At 41.1% G+C, this 17,816-nt stretch overlaps 3 protein-coding genes across 3 annotated transcripts; all 3 read left to right on the top strand.

Moving 5' to 3' along the window:
* Nucleotides 1–218: 218 nt before the first annotated feature.
* On the top strand, nt 219–9,144 carry LOC311500710 (serine/threonine-protein kinase ICK-like). Its single transcript, XM_084562269.1, has 14 exons — nt 219–683; nt 3,015–3,282; nt 3,455–3,509; nt 4,566–4,687; nt 4,794–4,873; nt 5,034–5,166; nt 5,255–5,426; nt 6,178–6,345; nt 6,437–6,844; nt 6,948–7,159; nt 7,320–7,462; nt 7,568–7,684; nt 7,773–7,880; nt 7,971–9,144. The coding sequence occupies exons 2-14, from the start codon at nt 3,182–3,184 to the stop codon at nt 8,120–8,122; spliced, it is 1,971 nt and encodes a 656-aa protein (XP_084418395.1). The 5' UTR covers nt 219–683; nt 3,015–3,181; the 3' UTR covers nt 8,123–9,144.
* Nucleotides 9,145–9,204: 60 nt separating this feature from the next.
* Nucleotides 9,205–10,982, top strand: LOC311500647 (glutathione S-transferase 3-like). Its single transcript, XM_084562167.1, has 7 exons — nt 9,205–9,311; nt 9,384–9,500; nt 9,593–9,644; nt 9,928–10,060; nt 10,149–10,284; nt 10,366–10,491; nt 10,625–10,982. The coding sequence occupies exons 2-7, from the start codon at nt 9,414–9,416 to the stop codon at nt 10,757–10,759; spliced, it is 669 nt and encodes a 222-aa protein (XP_084418293.1). The 5' UTR covers nt 9,205–9,311; nt 9,384–9,413; the 3' UTR covers nt 10,760–10,982.
* Nucleotides 10,983–12,858: 1,876 nt separating this feature from the next.
* Nucleotides 12,859–17,792, top strand: LOC311499948 (uncharacterized protein). Its single transcript, XM_084561088.1, has 13 exons — nt 12,859–13,024; nt 13,112–13,228; nt 13,320–13,371; nt 13,645–13,777; nt 13,866–14,001; nt 14,093–14,218; nt 14,352–14,487; nt 16,344–16,459; nt 16,552–16,603; nt 16,838–16,970; nt 17,054–17,189; nt 17,271–17,396; nt 17,538–17,792. Exons 1-13 carry the CDS (start codon nt 12,911–12,913, stop codon nt 17,661–17,663), a joined length of 1,503 nt encoding a protein of 500 aa, XP_084417214.1. The 5' UTR covers nt 12,859–12,910; the 3' UTR covers nt 17,664–17,792.
* The last annotated feature ends 24 nt before the right edge of the window (nt 17,793–17,816 follow it).

Genomic DNA, 17,816 nt, shown 5'->3' with positions numbered 1-17,816 from the left:
CCCTCTATCTCTCTTTTCCCTTTCTTTTTCCCTTAGATCCTTATTACACTATCATGTAACTATGTACTGTTACTATTGTACAAGTGAACTGATATGAATATTTGTTTGATTGTTCATTAAATAAAGTTTGAAAAAAAAAAAAAATTCTCGACTGCTGTCTGTTGACTGGTATAGCCAAAGAAGAAGAATGCGAAGCAAGAGCATTAACTGTAACTCATTTCCGCCTTTGGTTTGTCCCGTATCCCCGTTTGTGTTAGTTTTCCAATATCATTATTCATCATTGTATATTTAAATTGATTATGAGTTTTCAAATCCCTGTTCCTGCATTTATCTGGACCTTATCCATATCAAAGTTTCCCTTGTAGACGATAGATATGTGCTGCTGGTATTCGAGATGCTAAGTAACAAAGAGACGCAGGTATTTATTTCTTCTCTTTGTGTCCTTTGTGACCGGAGCGCTGTGATTTGTTGTGAAGAGACTGCAAACTGTTTTGTAGCCACGCGAGATTATGATGAGCCCGCTGATGAACGGGCCTAGCTGAGATTTTATTTACGTTGTTGTGTGTCGGACACACTGGTTGCGGGTTGTCTGTGTGCCAGTTTATTACCGCAGTAAGCCATTTGTTGAACATCGACCATACGGATGCTCGGCTATGTGTTGTTGTCGATTTGACGCGGGGAGGGTGAGTGTTGTCTTCTGCTTCTCTCTTTATTTTGAGTAATTAGCAGGACCGTCCAGTCCAAGCAGCTCACAGTTCTTTCTCTTTAGCGATTTAATGTTTTATCAGCAGCTGGGCCAACATCAGCATCACAACATAGGCGCTGTGCTCTACCACATTATTGCTTGTGTTGTTGTATTAAACCCAGTTAACCCTAAATAAATGTGCAAATAATGAATGTTTAGTGTCAAAATTAATGGACATTGTTTGTTTTTTCTTCCCAACATACTCGAGCAAGTAACTACTAGCTTGTGTGCTAGCTCACGCGAGTAATTAAACGTTAATGTGTGTAATAGCTACAGCTAGCATTGTTAAAATAGTTAGCATACAGCATGGTTTACTAAAGGGACCAGTTCTGTTATTCTCATCCTCATTTAAATCATCTCCTATGACAGGGAGACACACTTGCAGCATACACACCATTAAAGTTGTTAATATTTAACAGTCAAAATTACTTAAGACAATTGTTCTTTGTTTCTGAATTTGTAAATTGGTACCAAGAAGTGTAGAATAAATAAAAGGAGTCAGTCACAAATTATGATGACCAAGATTTAATCATGTATCATTTTATATGTACATGTTGTAAACTCAGGTTTAAGGTAAATGCAGAAATTTCCCTTTCAGCAGGTGAATCTGAAAATGTGACATTATGTTAATGGGAGGCCAAAGCTGGCCCGTGTGGTCAGACCAAACAGTCGAGCTACCGTAGCTCACACTGCTGAAAAACTAAATGCTGGTTCTGATAGAAAGATGTCAGACCATACAGTGCATCTGTTTAGACATAGATCAGTCGGGGTTCCCATGCTGTCTCCTGTCCACGGCTAAAAGCACCCATGGAGTAAAGGAAGCAGGTGTTTTGGTCTGTTGTATCTATGTTTACTTTTGCATCCCATTGATGGCTGGGTGTGTGTATACGTTGCTTATCTGGGCAGCACATGGCACCAGGTTGCAATTAACTCATGAACAATGTTCAGGTGGTGGTACGTATCGCAGTAACAGCCACATAAATGGCATTACATCTTAATGAGATCATGAATGTCATTCACTTCACAGGTTGGTGGTTTGAATGTTGTGGCAGATCGCTGTACATTTTTTTTATTTTTATTTTTTTCATTTATTTGGCACATTCAAGGATTCAAGGATTCAAGGATTCTTTATTGTCATTTCAACACATGTTGGTACATGGGATGGAACAAAATTAGTTTCTCTGGTCCCGATTCAAGCCATAGGAGAAATAGAAAATAGAAAAGTATAAATATAAATAAAATCAACTAACTAAGAATCTGTACAAAAAAAAAAAAAAAATATCAAGAAGTATATAAATAAGCACTGTAGTAATTGGAGATTATTGCAATGAATGACACAGTAGTATCCAGTCCTGTGCCACTGAGGTAGCGTGCAAGTGGAGTTAAAGTGACGAGTGACGGCAGATGTGTCTATGGGGGGGGGGGGGGGTTGGCTACGGAGGTCCTCCAGCGTTCAACAGTCTCACAGCCTCCGGGAAGAAGCTGTTCCTCAGTCTGGTGGTCCTGCTCTTAATGCTCCGTAGCCTCCTGCCTGAAGGGAGAGGGACGAACAGTGGGTGTCCAGGGTGGGTGGTGTCTTTCCATAAAATACATAAAATACAATAAAAACAATACGTAATTGAAGAAGGTAAGAGCATAAAGGCATGCCAGGGAAACCCCAAAAACCCTCAAGGGGCTTGTATAGGAGGGTTCCCCAAAAGAACATTTAAATTGTAATTAAAGAAAAGCAATCAAACATAAAACAGACGACAAAACAATAACTAACAGAAAAAGGAGAAAAAAAAGATGAAAAAAAAATTGTATAAAATAATAGTGACGATTATTTGTAGAGAAGTAAGTTTTTGACAGAATTTTTAAATGACCTTGGAGAAAGTTTAGTCATGTGAGGAGGAAGTGAATTCCATATCCTGGGACCTCTGGATGCTATACTAAATTGTGATGATGCGGTACGTGATTGGGGGGGACGAAGCTCGAAAGCTGTTCGGGTAGGATAATTATGGAATTGATTATTAGCTATCTCAAGGGGAATTAGCTCAAATGGTAGAGTGCTCGCTTAGCATGCAAGAGGTAGTGGGATCGATCCCTCCACATAACCTTAGTCTTAGTATGACTGCTCTAAGTGGGGAAAAATAAATAAATAATACATTTAAAAGTATCCCAGTCAGGTCATGATGATTTTATTTTTCCTTATCTGTGCTCACTGAAAGTAATACAGTTGCTTAGTTAACATCGGCTTGTTGTTCCCCATCCCCATCCCTCAACTTCTCAGCTCAAGGAGGCACATCCGTGAAACCATGAGTCCTCCAGCTCTGCCCGTCGTCTTCTGCTGTTGTCACAGGAAAATCTGGTTGCATTCACCACTAGGAGGTGAAGACGTCTCTGCTTTCCACCCGATTATTATCTGCCCCCGGATGATGCTATGGAAGGACAAGCATAATGAATAGATACACCACCATCAGACAGCTCGGGGATGGCACCTACGGCTCAGTCATCCTCGGCCGCAGTCTGGAGTCTGGAGAGCTAGTTGCCATAAAGAAGTGAGTATCCAGAAATAATTTGTTGTCTAGCTGATGTTGTGAACCATAGTATGTATTGGTTGCTCTTTAATATAATGTTATGACTTAATAGCAGTGAAAAAAATAGAAGCAATGTGTGCAACTTGATGCCCTTTTCAACAAATGAATGAGCAGGAACAATATTTTTTTTCAGAATGAAGAGAAAGTTTTACTCTTGGGAAGAATGCATGAACCTGCGTGAAGTCAAGGTGAGATGTTAACACATTTTTACACATTTGAATAGCATAGCGGAACTATGGAAAAATCAACCCTGAATAAACTTAGTTCACTGAGGCTATTCATAAATATAGCTGTAAGGAGAGACTGACCAGAAGCTTAAAAGTTTCTGGTAGTCACCGGACTCCTGTCATGTTTGCCACACTAAAAATAGTTCTGACCAGACTACTATACAGATTAGCTTACTTGAATTTTGCTCAAGACAAAATAATGTTGTCCTAGTTACAACGTAAAGTCGTCATGTTGAGGACCCATTGGTGATATTTACTACAGAACCTTTACAATATTCAACATAAAATTATATATGTTGTATTGTCAGAGGTAAACAGTATTTTGGTGCAACCTTGTGAATCTCAGTTTCAGTTTGGGTTGATGTTTTTCCATTTTCTTGCTTCATGCTAATCTCTTTTGTGGTTAACGCAGTGATGATGTACATTTTAGCCCAGCTGTCAAATAATGGCAAACTTCCTGTTGTTTCTTTTCACATCACTTCGGTGTGTTACTGTCTAAATTTCCTCACAGCTCAAAGTCACACACCAGCTCTAAGAGCAGAAGGTGATTCTTGTGTGGTGTTGGTTTGGAGCCTAAACCCCTTTTTACTAGAGCTTATTATCGCTGCAGAACATGTTTGGATTAGAACACGCTGGTCCTTAAAGTCCCGCTAAGTAGAATATAATTAAAGCATGCCATCATAAAATCTCAGAGTCCCATTACGGCTTTTCCCCCGACTAAAATTTAGCATGGTTAAACCTGTATCATCCCAGTGCATGGGATCCCGCTTTCTATATTTATTTTCCCTTTTAGATTGTAAGCTTAAATCCCAGCCTTTGCAGCATTTACCCCCCAAACTACATTGTGTTCTTAACTACCCATGTTTTAACAAGATGTTTTTTTTTTTTTTAATAGCTGTAGGGCGTGCTTCTGAGTGTGCTGCAGTGACCTGTGTGTATTGTTCAGCATGTTTATTATTTTCTATTTTTAGTTCATGCACTCCAGTTCTTACATGACCTCTTTCTTTATTCTTTCAGTCCCTAAAGAAACTCAACCATGCTAACGTGATCAAACTTAAGGAGGTGATTCGAGAAAATGATCACTTGTACTTTATTTTTGAGTACATGAAGGAAAACCTATACCAGCTAATGAAAGATAGGTGCGTATAGTCGTTTCATTTTGTGTTAGTAATTCCACATATCCATGTATGTTTGGTAAATGCCTACAGCCTTTTAAGTTTCGATCTGTTTGTTTTCTTGCCGCAGGACCCGGTTGTTTCCTGAATCTGCTGTAAGGAACATTATGTTTCAGATACTTCAAGGGCTCGCATTCATTCATAAACATGGTACGTCATCTTACAGTCCTAGGGTACCAAGTTAAACCATCAGTTTGTAGGATTTTGTGGGATCTATTAGCAAAAAAATGAATATAGTTTTATGCCTATATATCCTCAATTAGTTAAGTGCTCTTTGAATCATAATTTTCTCACACTGTGTGTTTGTTAGGGTTTTTTCACAGGGACATGAAACCGGAGAATCTCCTGTGCATGGGCCCAGAGCTGGTGAAAATAGCCGACTTTGGACTTGCACGTGAGATCAGATCTCGACCACCGTACACAGACTACGTCTCAACCAGATGGTGAGTTTCTTTTTTTTATAGTAAACCTTATTCATGTGTACTGAAATGAAGGCGTGTTTATGTCCTGGTGTTGTTCTGTTCGGATCAGGTACAGAGCTCCTGAGGTGCTCCTCAGATCCACATCCTACAGTTCACCCATAGACCAGTGGGCGATTGGCTGCATCATGGCAGAGCTTTACACCCTCAGGCCTCTTTTCCCAGGCTCCAGTGAAGTAGACACCATATTCAAGATTTGCCAAGTCTTGGGTACGCCAAAGAAGGTAAAGTCTTTAACAAGTGGAACAGAAAAAAGATATTAAAATAAAAAAAGCTAACTAAACACAACGGATAGTGGTGTTTGTACCGACCCCTCTGAAAGGTAGTTAAGTGAGAAGTTGTCCATCACAGAGAGGTGAGGGATGCTGCATTGTTTAAATAGGATTATAAGGAGGTACCTTTTCCAACAGTCTGTCCCAGAAGACATTTATAGGGTTTCAACTGGTTGCTCACATGAAATGTGACAGAAATAGTGGTGTAACAAATGAACTGAGAGCTGGAAAGAGAGAAATCTCCTCCATGCAGCTGGAGCATCACAGCTTGAAGTGGGTGTGAAATCTGGATTGCCGGTTTTAGAAACGTCAAGCCGTCCTGAAGGAGAACAGTGTGAAGTTGCTGCACCATATGCACAGAGCAGAATGACAAAGAGCCTTTTATTTGTTTTTCCTTGTTATACACCATCTGCACAGGATGTGTGTTAGTATTTTATTGGCTATACACACACTGCAAACATCCTAGTCATCTCCAAGCCTGTACTTGCCGTACTGTATGTGACTGTGTACGTGCCTGCCCTGCAAAACTGACTAAATCTGACTAAAAAACACAGGAGATACTTGACTGTTTACTTTTAAATATGCACAGTACTGAGGTACATGCACTGCTGTATTATTTTTCTGACTATTCTACACATAGTTTACCACAGAATAAACCAGATATCAGTGTGAAGTCTGATGTTGAACTGACTCCTTCCCGTAGACCGATTGGCCGGAGGGATACCAATTGGCTAGTGCTATGAATTTCCGTTGGCCTCAGTGTGTTCCCAGTAATCTGAAGACTCTAATCCCAAATGCCAGTCCTGAAGCTATCCATCTGATGACTGACCTGCTTCAGTGGGATCCCAAGAAGAGACCAGGTTCAGCCCAGGTAGGTAGTGAGTCTGTATTTCTACAGTCCTCAGTTCAGCCTACAGAATGAAGGCTCATGTTTTTTTTCCCAAATATTTCTGTCTTTTCAGGCTCTCAGGTACTCGTACTTTCACGTGGGCCAGGCTTTGGGCACTCCTCAGCAGATCCTGGAGCAGGTCAGACCTCACCCGGGCCATGTGCCGCTGCAGGCGCCTTTACAGTCACAACAAACACTGCTGCAGCAGCAGCAGCAGCAGCAGCAGCAGCAGCCTTTGCTACTTAAGCCTGTGCCCCCTTCCCAGCCTCCGCCTCCCAACCAGCACTGTCCTCCACCCAGGCCACTCCAGCAGATCCAGCCCTCCTCTGCATCAGCTGCTGCCCAGGCTGCGGCATACCAACGGCACACAGAGCTGGTGCGAGAGCAGCAGCAGCCAAAGCACATCCTGAAGCCGGAGCAGACCGAAGGAACGCCACAGAGCCATCTTCCTTACATTGTTGACAAGAGTCTGCCAAGCAAGGTGAGATGTGATAATATTATATAACAGGAATTAATTTCCAAATTAATTAATTATTTCATCAAGGGGAGACTAACAGTCGGTTGATGTTTGTTGTTCTTTGTAGCAAACGAGACAGGAGTCAGAAAATGCAAACCTGCTGGGCTATCAGTTGAAACCCAAAGGAGGAGGGCGGCGGCGTTGGGGTCATGGCACAGGACACCTTAAGGGTGAAGACTGGGAGGACTACGAGGAAACGGATCTGACGTCTATAAGTATTCTTGGAAAAAGTAATTTCTCCACAGAGAAATCAAGGCAGGGGGAAGATGCACTGAGCAGGTGAGACTACCAGCCGTCTGTGACATCTGCACAAAGTAATCATGCAAAAAGCCCAAAACACTCTACACAAATATAATATATGAATAGAAGGCAGCAGTGTCTGTACATCTGTGTTACGACAAGCAGATTATTTAGACCACTGTGCTGTTCTGTCTTTCAGATATGGAAAGGTGCTGGATTTCAGTCGACCCAGTGTAAAAGAAGATGCACCTTTAAACCTGAACAAGACTGCAGCATATCAAGAGCCATCAAGGACGGCCTCCGCTAAACAACATTACCTGAGGCAGTCCAGATATTTACCTGGTAATATATTGTGCATTTCTATACTTATCTCAGCAGGACTAGAGTCTGTATTTAATAAAAAATAGCTGACCCTGTTTACCACCCGTTTATTTCTGTCTGCATCAGGCATAAGTACAAAGAAGAACGTGGCCATAAATGCCAGTAAAGACTTCAGTGGAAGCCATCTTTGGGGCAGCAGTAGTATGCCATTCGGAGGAACTCTGCCGAGCAGAGGCGCACACGGTAACGTCACTGCAGTGTTTGTAACTGGTTGTTGTTGCTGCTGTGACTAGGTTCAAATTAATGCTGCTATTTTTGCTTTAATTATCAGGCACAAATACAATCCCTGGTGGATACATGCCGTCATTTTACAGAAAAGACAGTGGCTCTGCTGGTCACAGGGGGCATCAGGGTCCTTCAGTGGAAACAACAGCATCAAGTGAGCACACATTTTATAGTCATGTAACATGTACCTCAGTCTCTAAACAAACCAGCCGATCACTGTGTTGTATGTTTATTGATATTTCAGATTATGCAACGTGGCGTTCTGGCCGGAGTCAGATGAACACCTCTTCAAACATGCCAATGGCCAACAAAGGCAGCCCTAGTTTGCTACCTCGCCCACCGCTACAAACAATTCACGGGCGAACAGACTGGTCGGCCAAATACGGACACCGCTAGTGGCCTCAGTGGAGCTCTGATCTGTGCCCTAAGAACTCTTAAACCTCCAAAGAGTAGGCCTAGTTGTTTTATAATCAAAGTCTGTACATAAACCTTACACAGCAATAAATTTCGTTGCATTATGTGTACTATGGATGTTGTGAGTTGTTAAGTATTTAAGTGTATGGGTAAATGCAACAGGCCAAAATGTGACTCGCTCCTCAGTGTTTTATTTTGTATTTCTGTAATTTAACTGCTGTCATTCAGAGGTTATGCCCTCCGTTTTTCTATCTTCTCACTGAATGTTGTTCAACAACATGTATACATAATATGCATATTATAACTTTATGAAGCCTTCACTGTGACTTGGTTTTGGCTGACTAATTACTTTGCCTCTGTACAGTATGCTCATTTTTTTTTTACACATCTCCCTGTTTTGTTTTGCAATGATTTCCTTGTCAATCTGGTAACTATTATTTGTGTATAAGTTCTCAGTAAAAATCAAGACAGTGCTTTAATTTCACTGAAGTAGTCGCCACTGTGTGTAGATCTGTTTCAGCAGTAATATTATCCAAGTTGCTGCCTTCAACCCCTCTCGTGGCCAAACTGAGTGTGATTATTAAAAAGCAGGTTATCGAGTATAATTAAACTTTTGACTCAGTACTGATGTGTTCAGTGTTTCATTTTTTTCTGAACTCCCATTTAGCGGATGAAGTGGTTGCACTCCATTAAATGTTAATTATTACCTATCAGTCAATTTCCATGTCACAGCTGCAGCAGGATGAGCACAGCAGGGCCACTGGATTAGTCTGCTGCTAGAGATTAATCCAGTATGTCAGGAAAAAAAAGATCACTATTAATGCCATGCATGCATACACTATAGGGATTAGAGTGGGCTCATAATGTAATGATGTATTTTTGCCCGTGTGTGTTTCGTCTGGTTTATTTTTTTAAACATTGTCGATCGATGTGGTGGTTTCACATTTGTTGAACGTAACGTCAAATAGTCCTTTATTTAAGCGAGTTAGTGTTTTACCCATGATGTCTAGCGGCAATATGTTAATAAACCCCGTTTGGCCACAACCCACCAATCACTACACATGCTCGTGCCTGTGACATTTCCCCCACTGACGCCGTCGTATTATATAACGTACCAAACTTTACTTTCTCGCCCTCTCAGCTTCGCCCTGACGCCTGCACGACAGCACAGGTACGAAACCTGAAGACTGCACATCAGTAGTACTGCAGCTATTTTTGTGTATTTATCCTCGTTTCTTTGCAGTTTTTGCGGATTTCCTTAAATACAACAGCCATGGCTGGAAAAGTTGTGCTGCACTATTTCAATGGGAGAGGGAAAATGGAGTCAATCCGCTGGCTCCTGGCAGCTGCAGAGGTGGAGGTTAGTGAAATGGTGCAATGGTGTCTGAAGATTTATTGTCTTTAAGGAGACCCTTGTGTTTGAAATCTGTTCTTTAATTCTTATGTTCACAGTTTGATGAGGTGTTTCTGACCACCCGAGAGCAGTATGAGAAACTGCTGAGTGGTAAGCTTCTTACAAACAGCTGTCTCTTCCTGTTTTTTTTTTGTTTTTTTTTCAAGTCACATGCCTTCATTTTATTTATTTATATAATCTCTTAAATGCAAGACTTAGACTTAGATAAACTTTACTGATCCACAAGGGAAACTGTATTTGATGTGGTGACACAGCAGTCTGGAGGCTCCGTTATCTCTTGGCCTATAAACTTAGATGTAGTTTACAAGGTGAAATAATGTTTGACCACCTGGAGTGCTGCCCTGCATTACCTGTCGCTGTGTTTGCTCTGCAGATGGAGCGCTCATGTTTCAGCAGGTTCCTATGGTGGAAATTGATGGCATGAAGCTGATTCAGTCAAAGGCGATCCTGAATTACATTGCAGAGAAGTACAACCTCCACGGAAAGGATCTCAAAGACCGCGTCATGTATGGTCCATTTCTAAAATAAAAACACCGTAGAAGTCTCTTGCATGTCGTGATGAGGGTTAAATGAATGCACACTGCTTTCTTCTAGGATCAACATGTACACAGAGGCTCTGATTGATCACATGGAGATGATCATGATTCTGATCTTCAGTGCCGACCCCGAATCAAAACTGGCCAACATTCAAAGTAAAGCAAAAGAGCGCTACCTTCCTGTGTTTGAAAAGGTACTGGTGAAAAACCTGACCTGATGGTACATGTATCTCATCGTTGATGATAAATGAAGAAGATATTGTGTTTGTCCTCAGGCGCTGTCAGGGCCTGCATACCTGGTGGGAGGTAAACTAAGCAGTGCAGACGTGCTGCTGCTTGAATGCACCCTGATGCTGGAGGAGAAGTTTCCAACAATTCTGTCTGAGTTCCCCAACATCAAGGTAAGAGCGACATGTAATATACTACTGGATAAACTGTACGATGCAACAACGAAGTTAACTTGTACCCATAAAACTCCAGGATAATGTTAACGCTCAGCAATTTGTAATACTCAAGGCATGTGTTTCTCTCCAGGCTTTCCAGGGGAGGATGAAACAAATTCCTGCCATCAGCAGGTTTCTGCAGCCTGGCAGCAAGAGGAAGCCGCCACCAGACGACGTCTACAGGAAGACCGTCATGGAAGTGTTGCAATTCACTTCACTCCCATGAACTCTGAAGAAATCTGACACATTCCTGACATTATCTTGATTAACGATGATTCATTTTGCACATATAGCACGTGGAGCGGTTATGTTGATGCTGATTTATGCTGAGATCAGTGTGCACCTTGTTGAAATGCAAAACGACAGTTTTGCAGGACGGAAGGAATTAATGTAATCCAATCTGTCACAAATCTGTAAAAAAAAATAAATACAGTGCAGGTGGTCAGGTACGTTCATGGTGAACTTTTGACAATTACCTAATTCAGAGTTATGTCTTTTTTTTTACAATCACTGGCTTACTAATAGAGACACAATGAATTTCTGCCTAGCTAGGATACACACTTAATAAATTTTAACACTGATGGTAACTTCATTTGTGACTAAAATCTATGTAGTCTCGTTATTACTGACAAGACGCCGGGGAGACCTCTAGATGTCGCTGTGAGGCTTCAAGTAATTAAAATATACTTTGAAAGAACAAAAGAGAAGATAGAACAAATGCTATGTGACCCATTTATTTTTCTTCTTGGTGTGTATGCCACACACACACCTTGGGTTAAGATTAAAACAAAAGAGCGTTAGTTAGAAATGGACTTTTTAAACTGTGACCGCACTTCCTTGTTAGTGCCTACAGGCCACATTGCGCATGTGCAATTTGTTCTGTGCGATGTTCACAGACCGTCAATAAAGTGGGAAAATTCTCGTCAGTGTTACAAATGTCAATAAACTGATCTATGCAACACATTTACAATGCTGTCTCTGCGCTTATTTTTTATAATTCAAATTATATTATATATATATATATATGTGTGTGTGTGTGTAAAAATATCGTTATTTTTCAGTGAAAATGATTTAAAACGTGTTTTATTTATAATGAAACGTGTTTTGCATGCACTTTGTATGTTGTGAATGTATTCAGATTAGATTCAGATCACTGTTATCAATCATAGATAACCCTGACCTCCCTCTCCACCACACAATAGACAGACAACGGAGCACCTTCTCCAGAAGGCTCAGACAACTTCGTTGTCTCAAAGAACGCTACAGGAAATCTTCCCTGCCTCAAGCCATCAGTCTGTACAACTCATCTGTGTGTGACAGATGACACTCTGGACTTTTGTTTTTCTTGCACATTTGCACATGGTTGTTTGGTTATTGGTTGTAAATGTTTAATCTTACCTAAATTCAGTACACCTCATTGCAATCTAATTTAACTTTTTTTAAATATTCACTTTTAATATTCACTTTTTGTTCTTTTTTTTAGTTCTCTCTTTTTTTATTGTTGATTTTTAGCTTTTGTTATATTTATGTATGGTTGTACATTGCTGCTGCAACAGAGAAATTTCCCAGTTTGGGATTAATAAAGAAACTATCTATCTATTAGATTAGAATCTTCATCAGATTTGGAATAAAATAAGGAAGTAGGTCGTAAGATGCGTGAACAAACATATTTAGACATAAAAGTACGGAATTAGTACTGAAAATCTATGTCTATATTTTGGTCTATGTGTATTTTATAGACAGCGCAGTCTATATAGCTTATTACTACTATTGTAGAATGGTTTAAAAAGGAAGGCAGACTGCCACGTGCAGCGCCGCATTTGGATGTGTCTGAAGCTTGGAGCTTGACTTCCCTACGTTTCTCCTAGGCCTTGAGCTTGTTTGGAGGTTCTAGCAGGGGAGCGCAGCTACTGGTATACCGATGGATGTTCGTCCGCCGGGGGGACTTCGTCCTCTTCCACCGAGCGCGGAGCGTCGGGAGGGACACACATGGACCGGTGAGGGAAGAAGGGGACACCCGCCTAGCCAGCCAGATCAGCCGAATCAACCCTAGCGATCAATGGGGTGACAGATGTCGCAGCCAGATCGCCCTCACATCCGACAACGAACATGGCTGCGCAAGCTTTATAAGGGAGCAGATTGCTCCACCCTTCACTATTACGGTGCGTTAAATAGAAACTATAACCGTGCTCGCACACATTTCGTCTGGTTTATTTTTTTAAACATTGTCCGTCGATGTGGTGGTTTCACATTTGTTGAACTTAACGTTAAATAATCGTTTATTTAGGCGAGTTAGTGTTTTACCCATGATGTCTAGCGGCAGTATGTTAATATACCCTGTTTCTACTGGCCACAACCCACCAATCACAAACTACACATGCTTTCCCCGCCCAGCGCCGCCTGTAACATTTCCCACATCGACACTATAATATTATATAACTTTACTATCTCTTCCTTTCATCTTCGCCCTGACGCCTGCACGACAGCACAGGTATGAGACCTGAAGACTGAGCTGCAGCATGCATATCATATCAATCGCTAGGGTTGATTTTGTGTATTTATTCTGATTTCTTTGCAGTTTTTGCAGATTTCCTTAAATACAACAGCCATGGCTGGAAAAGTTGTGCTGTACTATTTCAATGGGAGAGGGAGAATGGAGTCAATCCGCTGGCTCCTGGCAGCTGCAGAGGTGGAGGTTAGTGAAGGGTGCAATGGTGTCTGGAGCTTTATTGTCTTTAAAGAGACCCTTGTGTTTGAAATCTGTTCTTTAATTCTTATGTTCACAGTTTGATGAGGTGTTTCTGACCACCCGAGAGCAGTATGAGAAACTGCTGAGTGGTAAGCTTCTTACAAACAGCTGTCTCTTCCTGTTTATTATTATTTTTATTTTAAGTCACATGCTTCATTTTCATTTATTTTTTTAATTTTTTAATTTTTTCCAAACGCAAGACTTAGACTTTGATAAACTTTACAGATCCACAAGGGTAACTGCATTTGATGTGGTGACACAGCAGTTTGGAGGCTCTGTTATCTCTTGGCCTATAAACTTAAATAATGTTTGACCACCTGGAGTGCTGCCCTGCATTACCTGTTGCTGTGTTTGCTCTGCAGATGGAGCGCTCCTGTTTCAACAGGTTCCTATGGTGGAAATTGATGGCATGAAGCTGGTTCAGACAAAGGCGATCCTGAAGTACATTGCAGAGAAGTACAACCTCCACGGAAAGGATCTCAAAGACCGCGTCATGTATGGTCCATTTCTAAAATAAAAACACCGTAGAAGTCTCTTGCATGTCGTGATGAGGGTTAAATGAATGCACACTGCTTTCTTCTAGGATCAACATGTACACAGAGGCTCTGATTGATCACATGGAGATGATCATAGTTATTCCCTTCAGCGTAGACCCCGAATCAAAGCTGGGCAACATTCAAAGTAAAGCAAAAGAGCGCTACCTTCCTGTGTTTGAAAAGGTACTGTATAATAAAAATGAAAAAACTGACCTGATGGTACATGTATCTGATTGTTGATGTTAAATGAAGAAGATATTGTGTTTGTCCTCAGGCGCTGTCAGGGCCCGCGTACCTGGTGGGAGGTAAACTAAGCATTGCAGATGTGCTGCTGCTTGAATGCACCCTGATGCTGGAGGAGAAGTTTCCAACAATTCTGTCTGAGTTCCCCAACATCAAGGTAAGAGTGACATGTAATATACTACTGGATAAACTGTACAATGCGACAATAAAGTTAACTTGTACCCATAAAACTCCAGGATAATGTTAACGCTCAGCAATTTGTAATACTCAAGGCATGTGTTTCTCTCCAGGCTTTCCAGGAGAGGATGAAACAAATTCCTGCCATCAGCAGGTTTCTGCAGCCTGGCAGCAAGAGGAAGCCGCCACCTGATGATGTCTACAGGAAGACCGTCATGGAAGTGTTGCAATACACTGCACTACGCCCATGAACTCTGACGAAATGCACATTTAGCACGTGGAGCGCTTATATTGTTGCTGATTTATGCTGAGATCAGTGTGCACCTTGTTGAAACGCAAAACAACAGTTTTGCCAGACGCCTGGCAGACCTCTAGATGTCGCTGTGAGGCTTCAAGTAATTAAAATATACTTTGACAGAACAAAAGAGAAGATAGAACAAATGTTATGTGACCTTTTATTTTTCTTCTTGGTGTGTATGTCACACACCTTGGGTTAAAACAAAAAAGCATTACTTAGAAATGGACTTTTAAACTGTGACCGCACTTCCTTGTTAGTGCCTACGGGCCACATTGCGCATGTGCAATTTGGTCTGTGCCATGTTCGATGACCGTCAATAAAGTGGGAAAATACCACTTAGTGTTGCAAATGTCAATAAACTCATCTATGTAACACATTTACAATGCTATCGCTGCACTTATAAAATTTAACAGTTAACAATGTCAGAATACTACTACTGAATCCAAACTATATTCATAGTTTATTCATAAAAATGAATACACCTTGAACAGAGCTCTTCTTTGCAGGTTTACTGTGGGAAACAGAAGTCAGCAAGAATCACAAACGTAGGGAAGTCAAGCTCCAATTACCTCAAAAGACACAAATGCAATTTACAAATGTATCAGTCATAAAACCATCTAGGTTTTACATGTATTAAAGCATTAAAAAATAATAATAAAATAAGTCTGATGAAACAATACAGCATTGGTTTGGCAAATAGGAGCCACTGAGTCACTTCCACCCCTATACAGAAATACAATAAAAAATAATGTTTTCTTTGAAGTTTGCATGAAAACATTTCCATATTTTTACATAAATTACAATGTGAATATGAGGCTTCTTCATATCCCTTTTAAAAATGACCTTGTGAAATCTAAAAATATCCCATTATTGCTTCTCAGACACAAATACCCTGCAACCAAGAAGCGACATGAAGCCAGTCACTGATGTTTTTTTGCCAAATGAGTATTAAATTACATGCTTTGGCTCTGTAGCCCCCAATTATTTATTATTTATTTTATTCAAATACAGTCCTAAAATAATCTAATGAAAGCCCACTTACAAATAAAACATCCTCAGCATGCAGCAGATACACTGAGATTACATTGAAATTTATTGTCATTGTGCGAAGTACAGGTAGCGAGCAAATAAAGTATAATTAGCACCTTACCAGAAATGTAAAGAAAGTATTATTCACACAAAGTGCAGGGATCTTGTAATTAATGTGTATACAGATGTTTATATTGTCATAGATTATGTATGGGACGCTAAATGCATGTACATTGCGGCTGCAACAGTGAAATCTTCCAGTATAAAGTATCTATCTATCTAAATCCCCAAAACATAGCCATTAAATATACATGTAATGTAAGAAAGACTATTACACTGTGGAGTAAACTTGTGACCTTGGTAGTTTCCTGGTAAAAGGGAAGAAATGTGCACGTTTATACCGATATACTGATGGAAACTTCAAGTCTAAATGCACACCCAGCCACTGAGATGGTTAAGGTAATAGGCTGAATATGTATGCTGCATAGTGCCTTTGTCGGGTGTGTCTAGAAATGATTGTTAAAATGGAAACGTATGAGGTGTGTTTCTACTGGCCACAACCCACCAATCACAGACTTCTCGTACATTTCCCCTCCCGACACCAACGATATCCTATAGCAACCTCAGCCTTTCCTGCAGTGCCTCTCACTTCTATCTGATTCCTCCTCAGCATCCAGGTGTTGCACAGGTATGAGAACTGCAGATGCACTCAGATGCAGTACATCCAACTTTATCCAGTAACATGGTATTTAGTAAATTTGCCTCTGTCTTTTTGTAGTTTTGCAGATTTCCTTAAATACAAAAGCCATGGCTGGAAAAGTTGTGCTGCACTATTTCAATGGGAGAGGGAGAATGGAGTCGATACGCTGGCTCCTGACCGTTGCAGGGGTGGAGGTAAGTGAAGGGTGTGGTGATGATATATAATCAAGCTGTCTTTAAGGAAACAAATTGGCTCTGAATCGCTTCTCTGCTTCTTATGTTCACAGTTTGATGAGGTGTTTCTGAACACCCGAGAGCAGTATGTCAAACTTCAGAAGGGTAAGCTGGTTAATACAGGTGCTAATAGGCTCACCTTAGGTCAGTGGGTGGACACTTTGTGGGTCATACTTGAATTTTCAGTTGTTTTATCTCTCAGCTTCAGCACACACACGAGCAACCAGGTATGACACAGCATATTGGAGGCAAAGGGTTCAAGTGTCTTATCATGAACAAACTGATGAATGCAACTGGGAATGCTGCCCTGCATTAGCTGTCACTGTGTTTGCTCTGCAGATGGATCGCTCATGTTTCAACAGGTTCCTATGGTGGAAATTGATGGCATGAAACTGGTTCAGACAAAGGCGATCCTGATTTACATTGCAGAGAAGTACAACCTCCACGGAAAGGATCTCAAAGACCGCGTCATGTATGGTCCACTGCTATAACACTATAGAAGTCCTTTGTATATCACAAATGAGAGTTAAATGAATGCACATTGCTTTCTTCTAGGATCAACATGTACACAGAGGCTCTGATTGATCACATGGAGATGATCATGATTCTGGCCTTCAGTGCAGACCCCGAATCAAAACTGGGAAACATTCAAAGTAAAGCAAAAGAGCGCTACCTTCCTGTGTTTGAAAAGGTACTGGTGAAAAAACTGACCTGATGATACATGTATCTGATCGTTGATGATAAATGAAGAAGATATTGTGTTGTCCCTCAGGCGCTGTCCGGGCCCGTGTACCTGGTGGGAGGTAAACTAAGCAGTGCAGACGTGCTGCTGCTTGAATGCACCCTGATGCTGGAGGAGAAGTTTCCAACAATTCTGTCCGAGTTCCCCAACATCAAGGTAAGAGTGACATGTAACATGCGGTTGGATACGCAACAAAAAGCTACATAATCATTAACTTATCTCCATGAAATTCCAAGTGTATTGTTCACACCAAGATGTGTGCTCTGTTGAAAGTCCTTTCTTGATGTTTCTCTCCAGGCTTTCCAGGGCAGGATGACCCAAATTCCTGCCATCAGCAGGTTCCTGCAGCCGGGCAGCAAGAGGAAGCCGCCACCAGATGACGTCTACAGGAAGACCGTCATCGAAGTGTTCCAGTTAAACTGATCAGTTCCATAACCTCAGCAAAAACCTGACACAGGTGATGGGTGGATCAACTATATATTGCTGGTTTATGCTGAGATACCAACTGCACTCAGCTTGCATTTTTTAAATGAAGAATGAATGTAACCTGTGTGTAACCTTTAAGAAGTTCCACCA

This window comes from Chelon labrosus, assembly GCF_963514085.1.
Source record: "Chelon labrosus genome assembly, chromosome: 15".
Taxonomy (NCBI): Eukaryota; Metazoa; Chordata; class Actinopteri; order Mugiliformes; family Mugilidae; genus Chelon; species Chelon labrosus.
This window is presented reverse-complemented; position numbering and strand designations above follow the sequence as displayed.